This window comes from Geospiza fortis, unplaced genomic scaffold, assembly GCF_000277835.1.
Source record: "Geospiza fortis unplaced genomic scaffold, GeoFor_1.0 scaffold34, whole genome shotgun sequence".
In the NCBI taxonomy this organism is placed as follows: Eukaryota; Metazoa; Chordata; class Aves; order Passeriformes; family Thraupidae; genus Geospiza; species Geospiza fortis.
Window position 1 is genome coordinate 741,126 of NW_005054474.1, and position 14,597 is coordinate 755,722.

Genomic DNA, 14,597 nt, shown 5'->3' on the forward strand with positions numbered 1-14,597 from the left:
GCCCTGGTCTCAGTCCCGGCCTCAGTCCTGGGTTCGCGGTACCGAGAGCCGGCCGGGGGCTCCGACTCTGGGTTAGCCCCAAAAACACCAAAACACTGGCTCCGGCAACAAGGCGGAAAAACGGCTGCTGGTGGTTCTGCGGCTTGTCTGCTTTTCGCTACATAAACGTCTCGTGTTGTTCCACTGTGACGTGGAGTCAGGTGGAGAGAGACTGTTGGCAACACCCAAGGGCTGACAGGACAAGGGCGAACACTTTTAAAGAAAAAGGAAAGAGCTTTAGGTTAGGTATTGGGAAGAAGTTGTTCCCTGGGAGTTGGTGAGGCCCTGGCACAGGGTGGCCAGAGAAGCTGTGGCTGCCCCTGGATCCCTGGCAGTGCCCAAGGCCAGGCTGGACAGGGCTGGGAGCAGCCTGGGACAGTGGAAGGTGTCCCTGGGATGGCGATGGAGCGTAGGGAAGCCCTGCTGGGAAGAGGCAGTGTCCATACAGGAGACAGAGGATCCTGCAGCTTCATTCAGTAAAGGAGAGAGGCCCTGGGGCACATCCCCGCGGGGTTTTCTCTCTCTCGGTCCCGGAGGGCGCAGCCTCCTTTTATCCCAAACTCCGCCGCTCGCTGCCCTCTGCCTTCCCCCTCTGGCCGAGGTACCAGGGAGGTGCCGCCTTCCCGAACCACCTACCTCATATTCCCCCCTCTAACCTGTCATTTTACCCCAAAGTTTAGAAACTCAAGGTTATGCGGCCCCATTTGGCTGTTTCAGGAGTCAAACTGCCCGGGCTCTGTAATAAACCCACTACTTGAATCAGGTAGAGACATTAAGCCCCGTTTCAAAGCCATTGACAGCCATTCCCCTCCCCCTGGAATTGTTTGTAAAGACACCAGCACACGTCTTCCCTATGAGATGAGATGGTCTTTAAGGTCCCTTCCCACCTAAACACTGTGGGAATCCTTAAAATCAGAGGGTTTTGAGAAAGCTGCAAAAGGCAAGCCCCAGAAACAGCAAAACTGTGATTAGAGAGAAACAGTAGCCACAAAATTGGTCAGCAGAAAAATTATTTAAGTAGAAAGTAAGGACAAATAGAACAATGGTCTGTCTATTAACACTTATCTAAAATAACTCCCTCAGCTACAAAAAAGTATATATAGTGATATTATTATATATCTAGAGATATATAGTATCTGCTCCAATAGTATATCTAGAGATATTAAGAAGTTCTAAGCTTAATAATAGAGCTCTGTGCATTGTATCTCAAAGCTTACAAGCAGGTATTGTATTTGAAATAAGCAAGCATTGTTTTAACCAAAGGTACGTGTGCTTATAATAGTTAGAACTACTATCAATGTGCTTTTACTTTGTGTAATTAGTCAAAAAACTTTTAAAGTGAGTTGTAACATTAAGTTCTTGGTCTGCTGCCTGGGATGTGAGCTCCTGGCATCTTCCCATTGTCACGACTTTGTAATGATACTGATGCTAGAAAATAAAACAGCTTGAGACACATTCATCAGCAGTGCTGTCCTGTTTGTGATTTGTACATAAACCCCAACCAGCAACAAACATTTCTGAAATTATGTGAAATTTGGGCTCTTAGTCCTTTTGCTGAAGAGCTTCCACCAGATGTCAGAATCATGGAATGGTTTGGGTTGGAAAGGACCTTAAAGTTCACCCCATTCCACTCCCTGCCATGGTCAGGGACACCTTCCACCAGATCAGGTTGCTCCAAGCCCAATGCAACTTGGAACACTTCCAGGAATGGGACAGCCACAGCTTCTCTGGCTTTCCCTCAGTCTGATTTTCTTGCTGCTGAATTATGTCATTGACTATATTTTCCCATATTTCAGCTTTCAAGCAGACCTCGTTTAACCCCCACTCTGTGCCAGGATTTTGATGCCCAGAGACAGCCTAGAAATTGCTCCTGATCTAAACCATATTCTGGAAGAGGAAGAAGAATCCATTGGGATCCCAAAGATGCCTAAAACGTTCTCCTAAATTTGAGAACTTGTCAGAGCAAAACAGCAAATATAAATCCTTTTGTCCCTAAGCCCAGTGCTCCTGTGTGCTGTTTGTACCTCCCCATCTCCGAGCTGGGGGAAGGCAGAGCTGCTGCTCCTGCAGGGTCACTCTGCCACCCACATGTGGCATTTTGGGCAGCACAAAATAAAGTGGCTCAGACAAGCCTGCATCTCTCTAAATGTGCTGCCCATTACCCCTAATCTGGTTACTTTAATTGCCAAAGCCATTAGGGCCCTGCAGTCTGAAAGGAAACAAAAAATCGATGCAATTACCAGCCCTGAAATTGAGTTAATATCTTGTAATAAATTACAGTGAAGGCCACTTTCTCCGGTGACTTTCAGAGGCACGTTTAATTCTCTGCTTCAGGGCAGAAACTCAATTAAAAACAAAAACTTATTTCATTTTAATTGCTGGCCTAATGAAACCTCTGTCACCTGCAGCTTCCTTGTGTGTGTGTCCAGTGTCTCAGCTCTATGAGTGGCTTCTTGCTGTCTGCTAATGTGTGTGTTGCACACATATTATAGCAATAGATATGTATTACAGGGTATATTTTAAGTGCAGCAGCAGCTGATGGTGGCAAACATGGAAATGGGTAAAAATAACAAATTTCTCTCTGTGAATCCTCTGTGAATCTCTGTGGATGTGGAGCTGTGGCCATCACTGCTGCTCTGCTCTCTTGTTTTTACCAGGCTGGTTTGGGGTGAATTAAATGCACTGGGATTGGCACAGGGGAAGCCTTGGCACAGCCAGGGTGTCCTCATGGCCCTGTTTGTTGGTGAGATGAGGAAACAAGCAGGAGTGTGACCACTCACCCATGCTGATGCCCAAAAACTCCTCCAATAAACCACTTCATCAGAAATGCCTTTGCCATTTCTGGTCTGCCAAGGATGAGGATCCTGCAGCATCATTTCCTGGAAAACATAAGGATTTTTACAGCAGGGGCTCAGCCCTGGGAGCTCTTGTAGATGTTATGCTCAAACAGGGTGGAGATCATTCTTCCAGAGCTGCCAAGGAATGATAAAAAGCAGGAAAACAAAACAAAGCCAGGGAGGTTATGCTGAGCTCATATTTCCTGACTGTCCTGTTGCACAAACGAAAGAAGTTCCTAAAAGCTCGGTTCAAGCCTCTGGCAGGATGGACAGAGGAGAAGAAGCTCCTGTAAGTGCCTTTTCTGCTTCTTGCTTGTAGACAAGGCCACACAAGAAACCTGGCAAGGCTCTCTTGTGTTTTGGAGGGGTAGCCAGCTTGGGGCTGGGATTAATTACTGAGCTCAGCCCTCCCTTCCACTCTGAGGTACGGGATGGGGATGTGAGCGCCAGTGCTGGGCTGATGTGGAGGGAGAAGGATGTGGCAGAGGGAGAACAGACATCTCAGTGGGCTGGAAGAGACCCCAAATGCAAATTTTGGGAACGGTTTGTGCTGGTGTGGGCAGAGGGGGTGTGAGGGGAAGGAGTTTATGAGTCTCGGGTGTTGCTGTGTTCAGCAGCCTTGGTTTCCTTCCAAAGGTCTGCAGTCACAGCTGAGGGTGAATTCCCTCCAAAATATGACACAGAAAAGAAATTTTAAAAAGCTCATTCCCAGACAAGTCTTTTTGTGGCTCTTTCCCATGGCAGATCCCTGCTCTCCCACTGCTCTGTCTGAAGTGCTCTGCAGCACTTGCCAAAGAACTGTGAGACAGCACAAAAACATTTCAATCCTGCTCAAACCCATTTTTCTTTTCTTTTTAGATGCCTGGAACTGCCTGGAATGGGTATTTAAGCCTTTTCAGTCATGGGACCACAGCAGGTACGTCCAGAGCTTCACCCCTTACAGCTGCACGCCCACTCTGAGCTCTGGGGTGGAGGGGCACCCCTTTCCCTGGGTGTTTGTGGGGAGGCAGCCATCCCTAAACCCTGCACATCTCTGCAGGGACAAACAGATCCTCGAGGAGAGACCAGAGCTACACAGCCAGGCCTCTTTGGGATTGCTGGAAAATGAGCTCCAGGGAAAAGATGGGTAGCTTTGGCCATAGTTGAAAAAAAATGCCTGCTTTAGGGGTAGAGGGGTGTTTACACAATTTTTTGCAAAACTGTTTTTTGTTTTGCTGCCAAAAGATTAACCTTGATTTATAAACTCCTCATTAACCTTCAAAGTGCCAACAGCACCAGGAAAGTCCCATCTCCTACTGTGTGAAATGGGCTCCTCAGGGACAGCTTTTTTGCTTGAAAATCAGATCCCAAAAGTAGGAGGCTCCCAATCACTCACCATTTCCTGAAATCTGGGCTGCAACCATCTGTGACGCCCACAGTTCCCATGATTGACCACTGCAGGGGTTGTCTCATGCCTTGTGTCATGCAGAAGTGACTCCAGCAATGTTCTTCCAGCTGAATCTCTCCCTCTCACCCTAATTCAGGACTGGATTCTGGTGCCTACGTGTCCTCACCTTGGATGAGTCTTTGAGCAGCCAGGGATAATGGAAGGTGTCCCTGCCCAGGGCAGGAGGGCTGGAACAAGATGTTCTTCAAGGTTTTTTCACCCAAATCATTCTGGGATCCTATGAAATCAGTATTTTCAACTTACAAATGCCTTTTACCAGAATCCATGTCTTGTTGTCCTAGAGTTGGCATGGAGAGGGGTCCGTGTCCTCCCAGGAGCAGGGAGATGTTCAGCATTTCCCTTCTGGGAACAGCCCCACTAACATAAAGGTGCTGGTGGCAGGTTCTTCTTTACCAAGAATTGAGATGTTGCTTTCTCAGTAGTGACCCAGGTGAATATAAGCAGCTCACAGTGAGCTGTGGTGGTGGATTTCCTGTAATTTGGAGCAGAAACTTCACTAAAAGCTTGTGGTGGTGCCAGGAGGAAGTAGTGACGTATGTCAGAGGAAACTGTGCTCATTCATTTTTAAGTTTTATGTGTCTGAGTAAGGAAAGCAGAATTAATTTGGGGTTTTGGTTTTGGTTTTTTTTTTTTAATATGTACATGTAGACAGCTATCCCTGTGCTTAGGCAAAGGCCAAATTGTTCAGCACACAAAATACTCACCAGACAGTGGCAGAAATTTAAACCCATGAAATTCCAGTGACTGAATGGAGCCTGCAAGAAAGACAAAGAGGGACTTTTTACAGGAGCATGGAGTGACAGGAAAAGGGAGAATGGCTTCCAACTGAAAGAGGGTGGGTTTGGACCAGATGTTAGGAGGAAGTTCTTTGCTGTGAGGCCCTGGCACAGGTTCTCAGAGAAGCTGTGGCTGCCCCTGGATCCCTGGAAGTGTCTAAGGCCAAGTTGGACAGAGCTACAGGCAACCTGGGATAGTGGAAAGTGTCCCTGCCCATGACAGGAATGAGATGATCTTGAAGGTCCCTTCCAGCCCAAACTATTCCATGATTCTATGAACTAAACATCTGTGTGTTTCAGAGATGTGTTTCACGTTCCCTCTGTGATGTGCTGTTTGCTTCCTGTGTGAATTGGAACATTTGATCCCCTTTCCTTTCTCCTAGGCAGCCACTGGTCAAATACAACCTCAGGAGTGACAGCAACAACCACAGACTCATGGCTGGATGCTGTCAATTCGAGTGAGTACCCATATGAATACCTGGATGAGGAGGATTACGGGCTCTATGGCCTCTGCACCAAAGAGGAGGTGCTCTCCTTCAGCAGGGTGTTCTTGCCATCATTTTACACCGTCATCTTCCTGCTTGGAATGGCTGGGAATGCTCTCCTGTTTACTGTCCTCCTCATGTACATCAAGAAGAAAAAGAAGATGACGGAGTTGTATCTGCTGAACTTGGTGGTTTCAGACTTCTTCCTGCTACTGACCCTTCCTTTCTGGGCTCTGTACATTTCTCAGTGGGTCACCTGGGACATCTTGTGCCCATTCTTAAATGCCATGTACACTCTGAACTTCTACAGTGGCATCTTCTTTGTGAGCTGCATGAGCCTGGACATGTACCTGCAGATAGTTCATGCTTGGTCTCCTCACAGCTCGACAGTGTGGAGGAATTCCATCCTCGTCTTGTTGGCGATGTGGGTCCTTTCCATATCTCTCTCCATTCCTGATGGTCTTTTCACCAGCACAAGTCAAATTCACAACAAAACCATCATGTGCACCCAGGATTATGGCCAGGAACATTTATTTTGGAAAGTTGTCTTTCGAGTGATTCAAAACATCCTGGGATTCCTTTTCCCCTTCCTCTTCATGACCTTCTGCTACTCCCGCATCGCCTGTGTGCTCAACACCTCCCAGATACCTGGCTCCAGGAGAGCTCTCTGCTTAGTCCTTACTCTGGTGGGGGTCTTCTTTGTGCTGTGGTGTCCTTACAACGTTGTGCTCATCCTCCACTCCCTGCAAGATGTCGGTGTGATCAGGAGCTGTGAGAGCAGCAGGAAACTGGACTATGCCCTGCAGGTCACGGAGAGCTTGTCCTTTGTCCACTGCTGTCTCAACCCCTTGCTCTATGCTTTTGTGAAGAAACGGTTCAGGGCATATTTGTGGAAGATCCCTCAGGCCATTTTCAGGAGAGGTGCTTTCTTTTCCATCCAGGACTCTCAGACGAGCCCGTCTTGCAGCAGATACGCAGCTGAGATAGAAATGTTGAGCATCACAAATGCCTCATAAATATTTACATTATTTACATTATTTACATTATGTGTGAGCCCTCTGTTGTGCCCATGATGGAGTTGGTGTGAGCCCACAGCACTGTGTAACCAAATAGTTCATCCTAGCAACAGCCTTGAGATGAGGACTTTCCATACTGGGATTGGAAAAGTACATGTGGGATCTGTTTCTGTTGCAAGTGGAATTATTACAAAAGAATTGTCCTGGATTTACACTAGTGGAAGAAACCCAGTTCCCATCTGGAGTGTGTGAGGCAGTAGCAAACAAAGGATCAGATTTCTCAATGTTGTGCCTTAAAAAATGCAAACTAAAACTTGAGGAGAGATTCTCCTCCCTGGCATGGGCTTTCCATGGATGGAATCCCATGCTCATCCATCAGGCCAGAAAGACTGCCAAGGGATGGCTTTGCTTCTCCTGGCTCTTACCATCTGCCAGATGATTTAACCAGGACAATCTTGTTTTCTACCAGGAGATAAACAGGAAGGACTGGACACCTTTAAGCTGAGTTTTTCTCTGTCATGATGAGCTGTGCCACACGGACCTGCTGAGCTGGGAACTGTGGCTCTCCAAGGGGCAGAGCCTTGGTTAGAGATCAGTTTGATCATCAGCTGATTTGAGACAGTTTGATTAGAACAAAGTCCAGACCAATAACAATCAGAGAGAAAGAGATAAAAAGGGGGCTCAGCAGAACGGTGGTGGAGGTATTTGCCTTCCTAGATCCAGTTTGACAAAATAAAAAAGATCCATGGGTACCACCTGTAACATAAATATTGGCTTTGAAACACAACAGAGTGAGAGCATGTCCTGAGCAGAAGAGCACAGAGGTCAATCCTTATTACCCAGTGCAGCTTTGAAGTTCAAGGTTCTGAGTTTGCTGACTTTTATTTAAAGGCATTATTCACCCCAAATGCTCCTGAACCTTAAATGGTCCCTTTTCATCCTGAAAATCTATTAAGTGTGGAAGTTGCCTAGAGTTGTACAAATAAAATGATTAATTTAAGAGAAAGCACTCATCACATTTATTTTATTACTACATAAAGTTACAGGACTGAGAAGGGCTTTGAGTTGATCACTGCTGTTATTTTTCTTCCCAACATTGCTGTAGTGTTTTTCCAAAATGCTAAGGTTGGGAGCTTTCCTTAAAAAAACAAAGCCAGAATAAATATTTAGCTGATGCTATGATGTGGCCTTCACTCCTCGGGTCAGGTCACTGTAGGGAACGTGGAAAGGGACAGAAAAGGGACAGCAGCTGGGAGGCTAAAAAAATGAAGATTGTGATCCCAGACACAGGAAGGCTCTTGGGACTGTGGAAAACTTATGATGAGATGCTCTAGGGAAGAGCAAAGGTGAGGAATAGAGGGGAGTTAATGTCACACTCCATCCTGCACAAGAAGAGGTCCAAGCACCAGGGGCTGGGACAGGCTGTGGTGGCAGTCAGGGTGGCAGCGCCCAGAGGAGCAGTGCCAGGTGGTATACAGCATCCCTGACATTGTCCCCAGACCCCATCTGGAGAGAGGTAACTGGGGAGTTTGAGAAGCAGAAGGGAAAGTGGGAAAAGCAGAAGTGCTCTGGTCCCTGTGGGCACTGCTCCCCAGCCAGGGTCTGGATGGAGCATCTGGAAACTCTGGACTCCTCTGGTGCCAAGCAAATGCAGTGGTGCAGCTCAGCTGCTTTGCTTGGCACTCAGACAGAGCAGTAGCACTTGCACTGTTCATTGGCAAAGCACTCCTGGGACACCATGTGCTGTGGAGAACACCAAAATGTCAGACTCTTTTCCTTCTCTTGGCTTTTGGGACCAAATCAGCTCAGCTGTGAGCTGTGGAAATGAGCACAGGACCCCTTCCCTCGGTCCTGTGCTCATTGCCAGTATCATTCCCAACATCCACTCTTGGTTTCATTTTTCCAGTGGGTGTCCATAGCCTGGTCTTAAAGGCAAAAATCACAGAGTGGAATTCTCTGAACATTTTCCTTACAAAATCTGGGGTCCATGCAGCCTAGAGAAGGGAATTTGCCTCATGCCAAAACCCATCCCCCTAATATAGCATGGGTACTCCAACAGAATTCCAACATACCTTCCACCTTAAAAATCTCTGTTCATCCAGGGATGAGTTCACCTCGAGCAGAGCTCTCCGCAGGGACAAGGCAAACACTCACAGCCAATGAGGACACAGGCTGTCAGCTCTGCATCTGCCTATCAGCTGCTGGGTGGGGATAAAATGCACATTCCTGCCCCAGCCTGCCTCTAGTCCCAGCTCCTGGATGGGCACAGCTCTCATGGTGCTCTGGATGGTTCTCCTCTGCACCTTGGTGTCATCACTGCTCGGTGGGCTCTATGTGCTGGGCGTGTTTCGGAGACAGAGACCCAATGAGCCACCCCTGGACAAAGGTACCATTCCCTGGCTGGGCCATCTGCTGGAATTCAGAAAGGACAGCTCAGAGTTTCTCAAAAGGATGCAGAGCAAACACGGGGATGTTTTCACGGTGCTGATCGGTGGCCATTACTTCACCTTTGTGATGGATCCCTTCTCCTTTGGCACCATTGTGAAGGAATCGCGATCCAAACTGGACTTTAGGACTAGTGCAATTCAGCTGGTCGTGCAGGCTTTTGGCTACAAGCCCACCAAAGCCACTTATAGCATAGTTCATACATCAAGCATAAAGCACCTGATGGGAGATGGCCTCACTGTCCTCACACAAGCCACCATGGAGAGCTTTCGGAAGCTGCTGCTTTTCAAACTGAGCTCAGGAGAGAAGAGAGTGTGGCAGGAGGAAAACCTCTTCCACTACTGCTACAACATTGTCTTCAGAGCTGGGTATCTGGCTCTGTATGGCACTGAGCCACCCCGAGGGGCAGGGAGCCAGGAAAAAGCTGAAGAGCAGGATCGCCTCCACTCCAACCAGCTCTTCCAGGAGTTCCGTAAGTACGACTGCCTCTTCCCTCGCCTGGCCTATGCTCTGCTGCCTCCCAAGGACAAAAGAGAAGCTGAGAGGCTGAAGAGACACTTCTGGAACGTGCTGTCTGTGAAGAATGTCTGGCAGAAGGACAATATCAGTGGCTGGATAAGTGATCAAGACAAACTTCTGGCAGAAAATGGTGTCCCCGAGTACATGCGGGAGCGATTCATGTTCATGCTCCTCTGGGCATCCCAAGGCAACACGGGCCCGACTGCCTTCTGGCTCCTCTTGTATCTGCTGAAGCACCCAGAGGCTCTGAAGACTGTGAGAGATGAGGTGGATAAAGTCTTGAGGGAGAGTGGGCAGGAAGTAAAGGCAGGGAGCCCCCCAGTTACTGTCACTAGGGACATGCTCAACCAGACCCCTCTGCTGGACAGTGCTCTGGAGGAGACCCTGAGGCTGGTGGCAGCCCCAATGCTGGTCAGAGCTGTCCTCGAGGACACCTCCCTGAGGACAAGCAGTGGGACAGAGTTCACCCTGCGCAGGGGGGACAGGGTGGCTCTGTTCCCACACATCTCCATGCAGATGAACCCAGAAATCCACGAGGAGCCTCACAAATTTAAGTACGACCGTTTTGTAAACCCAGACGGCACCAGGAGAGATTTCTACAGAAACGGGAAGAAGCTGAAATTCGTCAGCATGCCTTGGGGGGCAGGAGTTTCCACCTGTCCCGGGCGCTTCTTTGCTACTGCTGAAATGAAATTGTTTGTGTTCTTGATGCTGAGTCACTTTGACCTGGAGCTGGTCGATGAGGAGGAGGAGATCCCAGCCATAGACATCAGCCGCTGGGGATTTGGGACCATGCAGCCTGTCCGCGACGTTCGCTTCAGACACCGGCCACGCTTCTGACCTGGGCACTCCTGGGGTGGTGTTTATTCTGGTGTCACCTATGGGACAAACTGTCTGATCTCATGGTTATCAGATCTGTGCAGTGCCAACACTGATATGATCTTGTTTGCTCAATGTTTGTCATGGCTTTTGTTGGTACCTCCTCCTCCTCGTGTGCTGCTGCTGCTTGTTGTGTTGGTTATGGGATAGAAGAGGGTAATCTGCACTGAGAGACAAAATGTGCCCTGCCAGGCTACTCCCAGCCCTACCCCAGGGGCCATCAGCCCACTGAAAGCCAGGAGGAGCACAGGGTCAGATTGGCAGGTGGGAACTCAAATTCAGGGCTTCCAAGGAGTAAGGGTTTGTCCAGGTTCCTCCCAGGGCTGCCCCAGCAGAGCATCAGACCCATGGTCCCAGCATGACTCCCATGCAGATGTGTCATCAGGAACAGCTCTCTGGATCACCACCTGGGATAAGGGGCATTGTGTCAAGGCAGGAGAGACATCCTATGCTGTGTAGGAAAAGAGCATTTTGGGACCGCACAAGACTTTAAATAATAATGTGTTGGTGAGGAATCAAAGGGGGATAAAAGAGGGATTTGGGTGATTTAGGGAGGAAAATTGAGATGTAAGGGGGTGAAAAGGGCTGGTTGGGTTCAAATAGGTGACTGACTGGTCCCTAGGCTTGTCTGGTCACGTTCTGCACCTGATAATTTATTTTCCACATGAAGTATCATTGGCAGGATGGCATCAGCTTGTGGTGAACCCCTGAAAGGTCAGAGAGCAGCAAATATCCTCTCCAAAGATGTATGCATTTCCTTGGGGAAATTTTTTCTCGTTTATGGCTCCCTTCTTGCATCTGATGAGGCCTCCAAAGAGAGCAACCTCAATCCCTTATGGACTACAGCCACTGTGATCTTATAGCCCTCAAATATTTTTTTTATCTGCTGAATCAGTGCAGGATAAAACTTTGCTCTACAAGCTCTGCTTTGCTTTATCATCCTTCAACAATTAGGACTCTCACCACTTCCTTACAGAAGTTAAACCCAAGCCTATCCTGCATGGAGAACAGTGGATTGATTTTAATGCTGACACTGACCTTGAACTTTGGAGGTTATTTGTGGTCGAGGAATGAAACTCAAACATTTTCACGTGTCCAAACATCAGATGCAGATTCTGCTTTGTCCTGCAAAGGTCATGATGTTACATGATGTTGTAACTGCATGTTAAAGGCAAACTATCCCAGCCTGCCAGACTGGTCAGTAGCCCTGACCTCATGATGGTGGTCGAAATTCAGGCAGAAACTATCAAGCAGCTGTGGCAGGACCAAGGAAAAAAACTACCTGTAAGGCTTGACTGAGACAGCTGATATTTCCATTAGCAATTCCAGCACCTTTTCACTCCTTCCATGCTCCAGCTACAGCTCTCACCTATTTTTTTGTCATCCATCTGAAGCCCTTCTCACATTCTGGTCAATGCAAGCTCCAAACCATGCCCAGCAATGCCTTGGGGTAGCTGGGGCAGCTCAGAGCCATCATCACATCCTGACCAGGTGATGTCCTCCTTCCAGAGCTCCAGGAAAAGGATTTCTCATGTGGATGTCCTGCATGGAAGTGGTTCCCAGCTAATAGACAGTGTATACAAGTTATCACAAAGAGCCCAGGTCAGAGCTGAGGGGTGAGGGATGTGTGCTGCACAAATGTGGACTGGGATTGGGGAAGGAATGTAAAAGTAATAACAATGATTCAGCAGAAAAATGTGGCTTTATTTGCTTGTCAGAATGGTTTATTTAACCAAACAGTGTTGAGTCTATAAAAGAGCTCAGACATGCTCAAATGCATGCAATTGTGAGAAGCAAAAAAGAAAACAATTCATATATGGAAGAGCATGAAAGCTCCAAGTGAGTTAATCTATAATTCTGTTTTTTATGTTTAGATAGGCTTTTCCCTGGCACTGACCTTTCCATCCCAAAGTGCACCAGCAAGAGCAAAGAACCAGCCTGTGCCAACAAAAACCTGACTGGATTTGTGAAAGAAGATGAATTGGACAGGATCCAGAGTCCTGAAAGGTTTCCTGGGGGCAGCCCTCATTGCAGTGTCTGTCTCGTGTAGCTCTGCTCTCCTCCCAGAGAACTGAGCATGGAGTCTGGCACTAAGCCCTTGGGTTTCTCTCCTCTAGCACACTTCAGCATTCCAAATTTTACAGTCTATTGAGTTGGTGCCTGCTCTCCACAGCACAGGGAAAGCTCCTCTGCTCTCAGTCACAATTCCTGCTCTGCATGCTCAGCAAGGGAAGGAGTCATGATGCTCCATCTTTCAGGTTTGGAACAATATGGGTTAAACTTCTTGGGAAAGAGCATCCCTGGATAAACAGCCTCACTTTTAATATGGAGCTGTAATGTATTAGGAACTGTTTTCCTGTTCTCCTTCCTCTAAACACAGTCAGACACAGCTCTGAGAAAGCCTCTTACTGCTGCTCATATGGGAAATTGAGGGATACATCAATCACTGCAGAGAAACTCAAAGGAACACTGAAGTTATGAGTACAAAGCAATGACACAGCCAACACCATCCTTTGCAGAGGAAAGCAGGGTGTGAAGGTCAAAGAGGAACGTGACATTTCGGGATTTTTAAAGAGAATTCAAACACTCGGCCTTTGCCAGGGACACTGCTGCCACATCTCCAAGTGGATGTGTCTCTGCTCCCCAGGGAAGAGCAGCTCAGCTTCAAAGTGGCAAAGTCTCTTAGTGACACAAAATCTGAACGTTACAAGGTCACTGTTGGGTTTGCTGCCTTCATTGTGCAGTGTCCCAGTTCCCCCCACGAGTCACACAGAAACAGCCCGTGGCAGGCAGGACACACGGACAGAACACAGTGGGGTGGGACAAAGAGCAGCTTGGCTCTTTGGAGGAGGGTTTGGTACCAAACACCCGGTGCAGGAGGGCACAGGGAGGTGATTCCCATCTGTCACCACGTCCACGTCACTGTGCAATCATGAGGCCATACTTGGAGCACAGCAGGCCTCTCTTCTTTTCCCGTTCCATGAGGAAATTCCTCAGTTTGGTGGTGGGGAAGGTGACCAGTGCCTGCTGCCTGTTGTCCAGACCTGTCTCCTGGAGCCAGGGGCTCTGGAGGCACTCGGAGGCTGAGGGCCTTCCCCTAGGACAGACAGAGGTGAGGGGTCAGTCAGGGCTCTGTGCTGCATGGGGAGGCTGGCACAGACATATTTTATGAAAAATCCTTTTGACAGGATTTTTCTCCTGAGAAACTGAGAGGCCTCAGAAACGAAATGTAAACAATGATTATCTGCTGCTGTGGGATGCAACAGGTGCATCTTTGATTGGTCTCATGTGGTTGTTTTTAATTAATGGCCAATCACAGCCCAGCTGTCTCAGACTCTCTGGAGAAAAAAAATCCTAGCAAAGGATTTTTCAGAAAATACGTCCATGACAGGAGAATCCTTGCAAATGGAGAGAAGGGGCAACACCCAGGATGTGATGGGAGGACAGGCAGCTTCTTACCAAGGGTTTGCACACAGAGTGCTCTGCAGGAAGGACACTGCTCCCCCGGACAGACCCGCGTAGCACCGCGCCAGCTTCAGCTTCCCCTTCCTGGCTGTTCTCAGGAACTCACAGGGTACATCCGAGCTGATGGGGTAGTTGGCACTCAACCTGCCCCAGGAGAAGAGAATTGAAAAATATGAAGCTGCCTCCAGCTCTGGAGCTCCCAGCATGAGGAGGATGTGGGGCTGTTGGAGTGAGTCCAGAGGAGGACACCGAGGTTAGCAGAGGGATGGGGTACCTCTCCTTTGGGGAAAAACGGAGAGAATTTGGATTGTTCATCCTGGAGGAGGCTTCAGGGTGACCTTAGAGCCCATTCCAGTGCCTAAAGGGGCTCCAAGAGAGCCTCCAAGATGGACTTTGGATAAGGGCTTATAGTGGCAGGACAAGGATGAACAGTTTTAAATTAAAAGAGAAGAACTTTAGATTAGATATTGGGAAGAAATTCTTCCCTGTGAGGGCATTGAGGCCCTGGCACAGGTTGCCCATCCATCCCCTCCATCCCCCAGCTTTCCATGGCATTGCCAAAGGAGGGGCACAGCTGAGATTTACTTTCTGAAACTGTGATTTTAAAGCCACTCACAGGGTAGGGAGGCTGTGATTTAAAATCTGAAACTGTGATTTTAAAGCCAGTAACAGCACAGGGAGCAACCAAT

General features: G+C 48.3%; 2 protein-coding genes across 2 annotated transcripts; both read left to right on the forward strand.

The window, feature by feature from the left end:
- Nucleotides 1–3,021: 3,021 nt before the first annotated feature.
- Nucleotides 3,022–6,841, forward strand: ACKR2 (atypical chemokine receptor 2). The gene is made up of 3 exons (XM_005428197.2): nucleotides 3,022–3,165; nucleotides 3,735–3,792; nucleotides 5,483–6,841. The coding sequence occupies exons 1-3, from the start codon at nucleotides 3,022–3,024 to the stop codon at nucleotides 6,598–6,600; spliced, it is 1,320 nt and encodes a 439-aa protein (XP_005428254.1). The 3' UTR covers nucleotides 6,601–6,841.
- A 2,018-nt stretch (nucleotides 6,842–8,859) lies between these two features.
- LOC102041987 (7-alpha-hydroxycholest-4-en-3-one 12-alpha-hydroxylase) lies at nucleotides 8,860–10,404 on the forward strand. Its single transcript, XM_014309990.2, has one exon. It carries the CDS (start codon nucleotides 8,860–8,862, stop codon nucleotides 10,402–10,404), a length of 1,545 nt encoding a protein of 514 aa, XP_014165465.1.
- Nucleotides 10,405–14,597: the final 4,193 nt, after the last annotated feature.